Here is a 13,927-nt window from a genome sequence, read left to right as displayed (position 1 = left end):
TAAATATTCATGGTAAATAGGCCCAATGGCCTGTGATGGGTTTTTAGATGGGGTAAGATCCAAGTTACCCGGGAAAGAATTTTCTGTAGTATCTGGCTGATGAATCTTGCCCATATGCTCAGGGTTTAGCTGATCGCCATATTTGGGGTCGGGAAGGAATTTTCCTCCAGGGCAGATTGGAAGGCCCTGGAGGTTTTTCGCCTTCCTCTGTAGCATGGGGCACGGGTCACTTGCTGGAGGATTCTCTGCTCCTTGAGGTCTTCAAACTACAATTTGAGGACTTCAATAGCACAGATATAGGTGTGAGGTCTTTTTTAGGAGTGGTGGGTGAAATTCTGTGGCCTGCATTGTGCAGGAGGTCAGACTAGATGATCATAATGGTCCCTTCTGACCTAAATATCTATGAATCTATATAGAAAGAGTCTCCGCAAGAGAAGTCTAACCACAAAGATATTTTCTTTCTTACCCTTGATATATACACCTACAACCACATGAGCATCAAACAAAAAAAGATGACAAATTTAGAGAGAGAATACTAAACTCATAAGACTGCCATAAGGAAAAGGAAGATTAGATTATTCAACTGAAGAATACTGAATAAATGGCTACTTTGAAAGCATTTGTAACTTCTCCACTCTTATTGACTTCTGTGACCATTCTAATGATGCAGAGGAGCCATAAAACTAGTTTACCTGTCTACCTAAGGCAGGGGAGTATACCTGGAAAGCCCATGCACTGCAGCAATACTCAGCTGTTAGAATGATCCTTTGGAACCATAGATAGAAGGGCACAACTTAGAGCCCATCCAGGTATCTTTTAGGCCTTATCCACACTGGCAGCAGCATGTAGGATACCAGCACTATACGTGTAGCTATATGCTGCAGTGAAAAACATGCTGCGTCCACATGCAATGTTTAGGTACACTTGTCAGTGAAAAGCTCTGGTGATGGGGAAAGGCTCCGGTGATGGGGAAAGGCTCCAGCAGTGTAAAACAGCAATGTAGACGGCAGAGGCACTGCTTGGGGGTGTAGAGAACCATTCGCTAAGGTTCTGGCATGTCTGTACTCTACCTGCCTAAGCAGTGCCTCACAATCGACTGTTTATACCTGTGCTAGGCTGCGTGCAGTGTATATACACTACTCGCCACCAAACGATTTGTGCAGTGTAGACAAACCCTTAACTGCACCAGTAGTAGAACCAGCCCAAAAGACAGTCTCTCGTTTGGGGAATGGAAATGCTGAATGCAGCTTGGCCAGCCCATAGTATTCTCTCTCAAAAGGGTAGTTTGCTCCTGAATGACAGTTGCATCATAATTCTGGTTTCCTCAGTATTGCAGCCACATGCCAAAGTTATAACTCTTACATTAAGATGTACTTATTAACAAGTATCTTTTATAATAAAGATTAAATTACCATCTAAAGAGAACATTTTAATTTTCAGAGGATTTTTTTAAAGTTTTAGTTGGGTGCTCCAGGAACTAATGCAACAACTAAACTGGATGATGGTAACTTGCTACTGGCTAGAGAGTGTTTTTGTGAGTGTAAAAGTAATTACTGATACAAAATATTAAATCAAAGTTAAACCATAAATGGCCAAGAGTGGTTTTATTTTTCCAAATTAATGTTTACATTTTGGAGAACAATTGCGCAGCCAGTTCTACTGATGGAAATATGAGACCTTCCTTACGGCAATTTTAATTTGCCAGAGTTTGAGATAAGAAGGTCCATTTACATGAGTCCAAACCTCTTCCATACCAATTTTTGTATTACAAAAGAAGAGTTTATACATTTATTGGGAAATATATACTCATCCTTAGAGACTACACTTGCATGTAGAATGAAGACAGTAAGGTTGAAAATATACACCAAAGTCATCTGAACTTATACTTTTTGGGCTCCAATTTACAAATTATCTAAGGCTGTATGTACAGTTCAGATCCAAATCCAAACTTGTCCAAAGCTGTAAGATGTTCAGATCTGGAGTTCTGATTTAGACCTAAACTATATATATAAACTAAACTATATCATGCTTGTGATATAATAAAGTGAAAATTCCAAATGGGTGGACTTCCTTTTGCAGTGTAATTTGTACCTGAATTTTGGTCATTCAACTCCAAGTTTGAGTAGCTGAATTACCTAGGTTGTAGATACACATTGTGGGTGTAAATTGCACCTGCGAACAGGGAGGTAAAACTATAGTCCAGACAAATATATGCTTAGAAATAACTAACATGCCCAATACATTTAATGTGGAGTACTTTTGAAGGAACTTCTATCCTTATGACCAACTTAGGGAGTTCTCTGATATGTAAAAGATGTTGTGCATAAATATTAACTTTTTTAAGTGGCTACTATTATGGCTAGTTTAGTAAGTCTGATTATTAAGAGATTTAATTTATGTCACTGTAAAAGTCTTTTAAAAAAAGATCTGAATCCTGGGTATAATTATTTACAATTGCAATTGGCACATACCACATTATTTCATAACAATTGCAGAATTTATCACAGATATGGCTCAATCAACAGATTTTACTCAGATGCACACCATAAACCCAGATTCAATAAATTCCAGGTCTTAAACACTATAAAAGCATGAAGGAAAAAGCTAATTCCATGAACAGTTTCTTACATACATGGAATGCATTGCTTACACAAGCTTTTGGTGACAGAAATCAACAAAGACAAACTGTATAATCTTTGTTTTAAATAAGATTAACAAAATATGCAAAAATAAACAACAATATGTACACTATGCTCTGTGTTCCATTTTGTCAAAAGATTACAAAATAAATTTTGGATTGAGGAATGCAAGGGAAGGATCAATATTCTTTGTAAATATGCTGTTTAAAGTTTAAAATGATTTTAATTAAATTTAAGATTAGAAAATATTCATTACATCTTCTTACCTGATTTCTGAGACCTGTAATGGTCTTTTGCATTTCTAAAACAAATTCTCTGAACTCATTCACCACAGGTAATTTTATATGTTCATCAGATGCTGAAGTGGCATTATTAAAATGTTTACCCTGTTTTGTAGAACTGCAACAAGAGGAAAATAGATTAGGATATTCACCCAACACATTTTCAATAGACAGGCTATTTGCATAGGGGCTATCTAAAATGTAAAGTTTGAATAAATTAAGTGTAGGCAGCTGCTTGTATGAGTTTTATGAAGCACAACAGAACACCAGTGCCATTGTAGCAGGATATGGGCTCAGGATCAGGTAGATTAATGTATTACTCCTTATACCATCAGGGACAGGAAGTTTGAGGACAGAATGCATCAGTCTTAAAAGTGTTATGTCTACTATGTTAGGGGACAGAAAAAGTTGTTAGTCAATACCATTTTCATGGCAGTGCCTACTATTCACAGAGAAAAGAACCAGTGAAGCAGTTAAGCTAAACATCCAACAATAATCCAGAGTGAAAGAATACTACTGATTTATTGGTTAGTCTGTATTCGCAAAAAGAAAAGAAGTACTTGTGGCACCTTAGAGACTAACCAATTATTTGAGCATAAGCTTTTGTGAGCTGCAGCTCACAAGTGCTGTAGCTCACGAAAGCTTATGCTCAAATAAATTGGTTAGTCTCTAAGGTGCCACAAGTACTCCTTTTCTTTTTGCTGATTTTATTGTAATCAGCATTGTGTTTGGACTCACTTTAAAGTTTCTTCCCATGAATAGTCATCAGAAAAAGCATCTATGCTTAAAACCTCAGTCTTTGAAAATGGAAAAAGTTGGTTTACTTGCCTGTTTCCAATTTAATAAGCATTTGAAGTCAACAGTGCTTTCACAGTACAGAATAATTTAGAGCCACTTGCCTATTGCAATTGACATCTGGCAGACTTACATTCCAAAATCTTTTTAATCAGTTCAATCTTCAATGAAAATATTGTGTAAAGTCATCAGAGAAAATGGACATATTCAGTATTAATCATATCATCTAAATAGATTTCATATAACATTGAGTAAAAATAGAGATAGTATTAATTATTAAACCATTTTTTACATCAAGTATGAATACAGCCCTTGCATCCTACCTGTATATGTAATTTCTACATCTCTCACTTACCAATCTGGGAAATTCCTTCCTATTGATATTTCTGTTCTAACTGTAAAAGTTCAAAAGATTCTCTTTGTTACCAGGGTAGGAGAAACTGATGTTTTCTTTTGACTTTAATTTTTATGGGACTTAACTTCTTTATAACTTTATAAATATGTGACAAAGAACTTTTGCCTGTATATTATTGTTTATGCTACAGAAATTTGGAAAAGTTGGTAAAAGTTCACTTGGAAAGGAGAACCATAATCTACAATACACTGCTACTTCAGAACAACTTGTAACAGTCAAAATGAAAGTTACAGTGTTTGTTGAGCATTTTTGATTCCTACTTTGATTTTTTAGTGTTGTTATATATATATATAACTTATATATATATAAGTTGTTAAAATGGCTGAAATGTTGTGCAACAAATTCACTCCTGGTGTAGCTTCATTGATCTCAGTGGAGTTATTCCACACATGAATTTTGTTCACTGTTGTTTATAATTCATCAGACAGATAGAAGCAGCAATAAAATGTTTTGTTTGCCGTAAGAACACATGATTTTTTGTGCATAGTCTTGCATTTTACTCATGCAAAATTTGCCAGCAGAGGCTCAAATTTGTCTGATTGAGTCACCATTGAAGCCTTCCAGTTCACTCATTTCATAATACTCACACGAAGTAAGCCAAGTAAACATCCTCTGAATTGTTACCTTATATGAGCTTCCAAGCATATCCTGACATCTCTTTGCCTTCTAGATTATAAATTCTTTGGAGGCAGGGACTATCTTCATCTTGAGTCTATATAGCACTCGAGGTTCTTGTCAGTGCGTAACACTATTATTAGGACACTGGAGTATGCTGGACTCATTAAGTCAAGATGCAACTTTTACTTCAAGGATTTTTTTTCTTTGTATCTTATTATAACATAGCAAGAGGTCTCTATACCAAACTATTGCTGGATTACATTTTTAACCCTTTCTCCTCAAGTCATATTTACACAATTATGGTCAGTAAAAGGACCTGAGCTAGAGCCATATTGATATAAAATAAAAGGTGATGGTGGGACACATTCTTCTTAAGGGTTCTATACTTTTGGAATCTGATCCCCAGAACATCCCTAATTTATTATCCTCAAGAAGCCTATGCAAGCCCACCTTTTCTCCCTGGCTCAGGAATGGGGGAAATTTATTGGGCTAGAAAATGGAAAAGAACACTAGTGGATATTCTGTTGGAGCAATTACATTTTTGTTAGTTATTTGCTGGGGCCACAATTTTATGTTCTGGCAGCAATTGAGGAAAGATAGTTTATTTAATGTGTATGTTATATATATTTAAAGAGATTGTCAAGGGAACTGAGAACTAGGGATAGGCACTTTTTCGTGGTTATAAAAATCAAATAAATAAATACACTGCAAATTCCTGTCTATACTTTGTTCATGTTATATAAGAGTTGATCAAGTTGGCATACAACTATACACTATATACCCAAAGTGTGGTCACACTACACATTTTGTCCTACCCAGTATTTTCGTTTCATAAGAAGAGCTTCCAACTGACCCTGAGGGAGGAGGGTGGTCCTGGAGAAGGCTGGGATCACTCTCTTGGCTCACTCACTTTCAAGCTTGCGAATGAAATGAATCGAAGGGCCCAGAACAGTGGCTTGATCAGAATTTAACTTTTAAAATGAGCTCTTCATAGCAGAATGTTGTATTAGCTAAAGTGCAAGGCCCTTCATACATACTAGCCTACCTTGTAAACATGTAACTGGATATTTCAGATTCATAAACCAGTTCTGTGAAAGCTACAGTCTGGTAGTCCTTACGTTTGTGGTGATGAAAAAAACAAAAGGAGTGTACGGAGTCTTAAGCATTGTTTGGAGAGAGCATTAATGTGTAACAGAATCGGTTATACTCTGGTATAGATTTTGGTAGTCAGAATAATTTTGTCCCAACTGTTTTGGGGCTCTGGTTGAGAAAGACACAATGTCTTAGGTTTATACATATACACACAAATAGTCTGTGACAAAATGTATGTAAAAGCTTGTTTCTTTCAGACTCTTTCAGAATCTGAGAGCATTCCAGCATCTCTGTGGGAGTGAGCAGATGACGTCCTCTATTGCTGCACTAGTTATAATAATTTTTCATCCTCAAAAGGTGCCTATGAGGGTGAGATTCTTGAGACACTGTCTGGGCTGTTATAGCATTTCAGAGAGAGTTATGCCTGAAGAATATAGTATTCTTAATTCTCAGCTTAATATCTAAATCACAGAGTACCTGGGACACAAGGAACACAGTTTCTAGACAAAAAGGAGACAAGATGGAATCTTATTATGCAAGGGCCTGAAGACCCTCCTTTCTTGTAGATCTGGAGATATGAACCCACTAGGACAGATTCTCCCTTTCCAAGTTCCAGATGCTGGACTAGAATCTGGCTGTTACTGCTGGTTTGAGAATTCCTCTGGAAGGGGACACTTGATATCATAAAACAGGCGACACTGCTTCCTACACCAATTGGAGTAAGGTGTGTGTCAGGGCAGGGAAAGGGCACATCTGGATGGAGAAGAGCCCATCTCTACTCCGCCAGTTCACAGCTAGCATAGGGTCCCCTACAGTACCCATTTTTCATAAACCAGAGCAGACCCTACGCTGGTGTAACTTATACTAGCACAATCAAGAAGCCATAACCAAAACTCTTCTCTCCCCGATTCCCGCACTGAATGGATCTTGGCATGAGAGAATCTAGCCCATTATTACTGATTTCAATGCTACTGCCCCAATATTTGCCCTGCTCTGGCTTCTAAGCAAGTTCCTAGACATTGAGGTGGGGCAAATATTATCTGTAGTCCCTGCTTGTATCACTTTGGGGACAGCGGAGTGTGGGCATTTTCCAGGCAAACAGATGCCGTTATTGATGGATGCAGTAAGAACCCAAATTTTCTGCTGCTTTTCCTTAACATTTCATGTTTCTTCTGAGGAAAACAGACAAGACTGGGGGTTTAAGTGTTATTGTTTCACATGTTGAAGGTCTTAGAAAAATTAGAGCTGGAAGATAAACCAAAGCAGAAACAGGACCTGAAGTTGGCAACAAACTGTAGCATTCAATTTTGCTTTTCACATTTAGAAGCATCAGAGTGAAAGGCATCAATCCCAGACTGGACTGGAGACTGCAAGAACCTCATGTGCATTTGCAGAAAATATTCCATTTTCCTCCACCTTACACAAAAACAAAACAAAACAAAACACCCCTTTTTCATATCTTAGTACAAAATCCTTACCTCACTGTTTTGGGCATTTTCATTTTCTTTAAGGGCTTGTCCTCCTGAAAGCTATAATCAAGAGAACGTCTTCCCCGGAAGTGATATGAAAATGCATTAAACTGCCCTCTAGTTCTACAGTCTGAAATAAGACAACAAATTATATGTTGGAAATTAAACTATAAATTGATAGTTTTATGACAATAATAATTGTAAATAATTATATATATGTATTTTTTAAAAAAAACTACAAAATTAAATCCTCTTTCGTCCAATATGGCGTCTTATGGAAGTTTTTCTTTTCTTTTCTTTTAATTAAATCTTGTGATTTTTTAAAAAAATTATTTTTCCTTTAACTATGTTCACCTCTTCCATAAATTATCAGATCTTCACACCTCCTTGTACAATTCAGATCTATATCTGCTTCATGAAGTCTACAATTTTGTTTATAGTGTAGTTATACTCTGAAAAGGTGCTAAACAAAAATGACAGGTTTCAGAGTAACAGCCGTGTTAGTCTGTATTCGCAAAAAGAAAAGGAGTGCCACAAGTACTCCTTTTCTTTAAACAAAAATGGCATTCATCAGATCTTCTTGTATCTATTCAATGACAAGTTTTTAAACTACTTTTTGCTTCTATTGGCTTATCACAGTTAACAGAAATATGAAAAAGCAAGATAGATCCTACAGAATCTCTCTTTATTAAAAAGATTCTGAAATCAGAATTCTGGTTACTAATAATGCAAAAGAAGAACTTTCAAAGCGCAGGTTTGAGTTCCAGCATTGGAAGCTAGAAAATGGAAAAAAATGGTGATTTCCCTTCTCAAAATGACCTCTCTCCAAGTCTGAAATATCTGCAAATACTGGAGGCCGTTCAGATTTGTCCATAAAGCTCCAGAACATAGCATGCCCTTTCTTTTCTGTCTCTAGATAAGACCATGCAAAGTTAAAAGTAAATACTCAATTCCAAACATACATTTCTTAACACTAATCTCTTATTCCACTATGTGAACTGTAGACGTGCCCACCAAAAGAGGCCATTGTAGAAGCACCTAAAGGAAGGAAGTAATCAGATAACTAATTTTACATTGTAGGTCATAACCTCTCTCTCAGTGCGAGATATCTGGGAAGCAATGAGCATCAAAGAAAAAAATAGGAGTGAGAGCTATGTAAGAGAAGAAGAAGAAGATTCCCCTCCTTTCCTTAAAATTAACACAGGTTACTCAGGGACCTACATGTGGTACACCTTCCTGCAGAAGTATGCTTCTGCAAAGAAATGGTGGTCAGTCTCAGAGAGCTTTGTAAAACTGTTGATAGAGAATCAGGTGGCAACTTTATAAATTTCATCTGGACTGGCTAAAGCCCTTTCTGCCCAGGATGCTACTCTGAAATGAATGCAGTGTATTTTGATCCCAACAGATCAATTTGTCTGTGCCTGAATATGCTCCACATTTGAGCTGACTATGTACAGATGATTTGAATATTCACAGACCCAGGCATTTAGGGTGGAAGGAAATAAATAAAGATGATGTTTTCCTGAACTGATCAGTTATATAAAGGTATATTTACACTGCACTTCTCATAACTATCATGTGTCTTTTTCATTGGGTGTTGAGGCTTAGGGGAAAACAAGGAAAGAATATATTTCCCGCTCCAACCTATTCAAAGCACTGCTGCAAGGATCATCTTCCTGGCTCATCGATCCAAACACATGACTTTCTTCTTTGCATCTGGCTCTAAATTCCCTCTAAGCTGCGTGGCCGCACAGCTGCCTATCAAGCATCGTGCAGGCGCTCAGGGCTGCAGGGGGGAGAGATGCCCCTCCCCTCCAGTCCCCAGCCCAGCCCCGAACGTGCCGTGGCCGGGGGACAGGTGTCCCAGCCCAGCCTTGAACGTGCCAGAGCTGGGGGACAGGCGCCCCTTTCCCTGCCCCAATCCATCCTGACCCAGACCTGCCGTGGGCGGGGGACAGGCATCTCTCCCCTCTCACACAGCCCAGGTGCTACTGTGGGGAGAGGGGGCGGGGGAAGGAGAGTGAGAGTCCTCTCTCCCCACCATAGCCCAAGGGAGCCCCACTGCACCTCACACCCCTCATCCCCAGCGGGAGCCCTCACCCCCCCTGCACCCCAACCCTCTTCCCCAGCCCTGAGCCCCTTATCTCCGGTCCCACCCCAGAGCCTGTCCCCCCCAACCAGAACCCTCACCCCGCCGCATCGAGCCCCCTCCCACACTCCAAACCTCTCAGCCCCACCCCCGCCACATGAATTTTGTTATGTGCACCAATATGGATGTGATGTGTCACACATCCATAACATAACAAAATGCACATAACAAAATTCATTCCGCACATGGGTGGGAAAAATTAGAGGGAACACTGATCTGGCTTCCAATTTTTTAATACATCAGACTCAAGCTCCTTGTCTTTGCCTTTTTAGGCCCTTTACCATTTAGCCCACCCCATCTATTGGATCTGTTAGCTCCTTGATTGTCACTCCCCACATTCACTCAGACAACAGAGCCAACATCAATTGCCCACTTGTCCATTTCTCCCTTAAGCATCTTTCTACTTTCATCCATGTTGTCTGCGACACATGAGAAAAATTTCCTGCCAAAACTGGCCACACCAGCCATGCCTACAAATCATTCCCATGCACAGGGAAGGAAAAGGACTTTAGTGGCTGCATTTTGTGTGAACTGAGGGGGGACGTGTGTAAGGGAGGCCACAGAGGAAGATGTTACAGTATTTGAGGAGAGAGATGAGGTCCCGAATGAGAGATTGAGCACTAGGGATAGCAAGAAAAGGACAGATCTTGGAGATGTCAAGGTGGAAGAAATGGAATGACCTGAATAAGATGTGGATGATAGTGGTGGCATTAACAGGAGGGAAGATAAGGAGTTCTGTGTTAGTTCTGAACTACGTTCAGTTCAAGACAACACCATGTACAGAGAGATGTCGAGAGATAAACTCAGATGTAGAATTGGATGAAAGGAGACAGGGTAGTGGTGGAGATTAGTAGAGACCTCTGCTATTGATCGCTGAAAATGGAATGTAGGGGATGGAAATTCTGTCCTAGTTTTGGAAGGGAGATATTTGTCCTTGGCTTTATCTTCTCCTCTTTCTCTGGCTGGACTTCAGTGGTGACGATCATTTTTTTCCCAAGACATTCAAAATCTCTAGAGGAAAGAACCTCTCATGCTTCTCCGTCTCTGGGTTGTAATCAGAAAGAGAGGTATTCATCTTTGGAGAGGAACAAAATGACAATGGAAGAATATAATAATCTGGAGTGCTTTATGGCTCTCCCTACAACCCCCATGTTATTTGGCCTTTTCAGGTTTTATTTTGACTTATGGGAGCCAAAGAGGATTTTTGGACTTATCCCTGAAGTGTCTTTGATAAGTGAAGACAATCTGGTTTGACAAGTCCCATCTCCTGCAGAGGCACCTCTTGAGGAGTTTTAACTAGCAGCAGAGATGTTGCAATGCAGGGATGCTGAGGCCCCCAATAAGCCACCCAGACTTCCCCTTGTACAGCAGGGATTGGGAGCTGGGAGAAATTATGGCCGCACTTTATTTATGAGATTCCTAAGAGGGTCTTTTCATAGGGAGAGCATTTCTTGCATTCAGTTTGCTCCATTTGGCCTTCTTCCCCATGATGGGGATGGGAAGACATCCCATGTAGGACACAAAACTGGAAATAAAAGCCTCCCTTGGAGGGAGAGGAGAGAACATGGAAAAGTAATTTTGCTTCACTGCTACCACAAATCAGTTTTAAAAGCTAGGATTGCAATGGAGTAAGCTGGAGCACTAACCCAACACTCTGTTTGCAACACTGGAGACAGAGAATCTAGTAACAGAATGAAAGGGTTATAGTCAAGCCCAGGAGCCAAGTCTGAACTGCTTATGGTTTCTGCAGGATGAGTCACAACCTAAACACCCCTGACTGGGGCAGAGGTCAAAATCTCAAGAACAGCTTTTAATTGGAAAACTGAGCAAATCAGCTATGCAAATCATTGAAATGCAATACAATTTTACAAAGTGACTTTTCAGAATTTAGCAGCACTTAAATCTAATACCCAAAGTATAACAGGCACTTATTGCATAGGTTTTGAAGTCGAAGAGCAAGAGCCTCTTGGCTCTTGTTGAATTAAGTATGCTAGTGTTGTGCCAATACTCAAAAGGGCAACTAGGATGACCCAAGTCATTATAGGCCAGTTAGCCTTATAACAATCCTGGGCAAAATAATGGAAAAAATGATATAGTATTCAATCAATAAAAAACTGAAGGATGGAAATACAATTAATGACAGTCAAAATGGTTTTATGGAAAACAAGTCTTGTCAAACAAACCTAATTTCATTTCTTGATATGATTACAAGTTTCATTGATACTATATATTTAAAACTTTAAATATTTAAAACTTTTGTATTACATTTGACTTGTTATTGCACAACATTTTCATTAAAATTAGCACTTTTTAATATCAATAAAGCAAATGTTAAATGGATTAAGAACTGGTTGAATGACACATCTGAAAGTGTAGTTGTCTATGGGGAATCATCACCAAATAAAGGTGTTTCTAGTGAAGTTCCACAAGCTTCAAAACTAGGCCAGCATTTTTATCAATGACCTGGAAGTAAACATGAAATCACTGCTGATATAATTTGCAAACGACACATCAATTGTAGAAGTGGTAAATAATAACGAGGCAAGAGCAGTCATACAGAGTGATCTGGATTGCTTAAGAAAGTGGGCCCATTCAACCAAAATCCTTTTAATACAGCCAAATGGAAGGTCAAACATCGAGGAACAAAGAATGATCACTCTGCCTACAGAACGGGGGACTATTTCCTGGGAAGTAGTGACTCTGAAAAAAGATTTAGGGTGCATAGTTGACGAGCAACTCAGCATGAGCTCCCAGAGCAATGCTATGGCAAATGGGATTGCTAATGGAATCCTTGGATGTCTATAGAAGAGGAGTTCCAAAGTAGGAGTAAGGAGATCATTTTACCTCCGTGTACAGCATTTGTGAGACAGATACTAGAATACTGCACACAGTTTTGATGTTCACATTTTAAAAGGATGCTGAAAAATTGGAGGAGGTGAAGAGAAAAGTTAAAATCTGACTTGAGGGCTGAAGAAAATGCCTTACAGTGAGTCACTTAAAGAAAACAATCTGTTTAAGCTTATCCAAAAAGGTGATTAAGATGTGACGATTACAGTATATAAGTACCTTCTTGGGGAGAAAATACCAGGTACCAAAGGTCACTTAAATCTAGCAGAGAAAGGCAAAACAAGAACAAATAGCTAGAAGTTAAAGCCAAATAAATTCAGATTAGAAATAAGGCACACATTTTAACAGTGAGAGTGACAGCCACTGGAACTAACTACCAAGGGAAGTGGTGGAATCTCCATGTCTTGTTTCTGGAAGATATGCTTGATTCAAACACGTTATTGGGCACAATGCAGGGGTAACTGGATGAAATTTTATAAACTGGAGGACAGACTAGATAATCTAACGGCCCCTTCTGGCCTAAAAACCTATAATCTACATGCTTAAAATAAAGCATGTACTTTAATTCCATTGATTTTAATGGGATTTAAGCACGTTTTATTGTTTACCTGAATAAGGATGCCTTCCTGCATCAGTCTTAGAAAGGATAAAAATGTACAAGAGAGAAATCTCTTATGCTTCTGGGCACATGCCAATCACTAACTGGTAAGAATTAGGAAGACACGTCTCCTCTGGACAAGTTATTCTAATATGGGGTTTCTTGAACCTTTCTATGAAAGAACAGGTATTGAGCCACTGTAGAGATAGGATACCACATCAGATACCCCTATTTTCTGATTTAGATAAGATTTCGGAAAGAAATTTAGAAACTTAGAAAATTATACTGATGAATGCTACATACCCTAGGCAACTGCGGTGAAATCCTGGCTCCAAAGAAGTAAATAGTCATTTTGCCATTGACCTCAATTTGTCATGTTTTCATGCCTAATGTTCTGTCATCTTCTTATACAGTATCTGAGGGTATGTCAAAACAGCAATGCAACCTAGGGACCCTATTCATGGGTTTAAGAGTCTACACTGAATTTTAACCCTAGGTTAAGGATTTTCTGACCTGTGCTCGAATCTAGGGCTCTGGAGTCCACACTGCAGTGCACAGACCCGAGTCAAAGTAACCCCATCTCAATGTCTAACATCCCTGCCTGCCAATGTCAACACTCTAGCCCTACGAATGTGTTGCACCGTGGGAAAACTCTATTGCCCATCTTGTTTCCTAACTGTGACGATGCTATCGATGGGTCTCAGGTGCCCATAAGGAGCACATGAGTACATAAACTGAATAATTAGTTCCTTTGGGTGGCTGTCTCAGTAGAATCACTGCAGTTTGAAGCGGCTTTGCACTGAACTAAATGAAAATTGGGCTTTCCCCCTCTAGGCTGAGTCACACTGGCAAGAAAATGCACATGTGCACCTGTTCTGAGGATAACTGGGACATCAGTCTCCAAGGTTACCAAACTATTTAAATGAAACTTTTCTGTTCTTAATTTTTAAAATGGTGTGGTTCAAGATATTTTTGCTTGGTTGTTTTTTTATTTATTTGTCTATTTTGAAGTTTGACATAAAAA

At 38.9% G+C, this 13,927-nt stretch overlaps 1 protein-coding gene across 1 annotated transcript in view; it reads right to left on the bottom strand.

Annotated features, from left to right (window-relative positions):
* The window catches only part of PXDN (peroxidasin), a 158,909-nt gene that overhangs the window by 12,097 nt on the left and 132,885 nt on the right, over positions 1-13,927 (bottom strand). The window contains exons 20-21 of the mRNA XM_073336142.2: positions 7,319-7,439; positions 2,906-3,038 (exon numbers count right to left, since the gene is read on the bottom strand). Of these exons, the coding sequence (XP_073192243.1) occupies positions 2,906-3,038; positions 7,319-7,439 (254 nt within the window). The remainder of the gene's footprint in view (positions 1-2,905; positions 3,039-7,318; positions 7,440-13,927) is intronic.

This window comes from Lepidochelys kempii, chromosome 3 (assembly GCF_965140285.1).
Source record: "Lepidochelys kempii isolate rLepKem1 chromosome 3, rLepKem1.hap1, whole genome shotgun sequence".
Lineage (NCBI taxonomy): Eukaryota > Metazoa > Chordata > Testudines > Cheloniidae > Lepidochelys > Lepidochelys kempii.
Note: the sequence above shows the minus strand (reverse complement) of the source record. Positions and strands in the feature narration are given on the sequence as shown.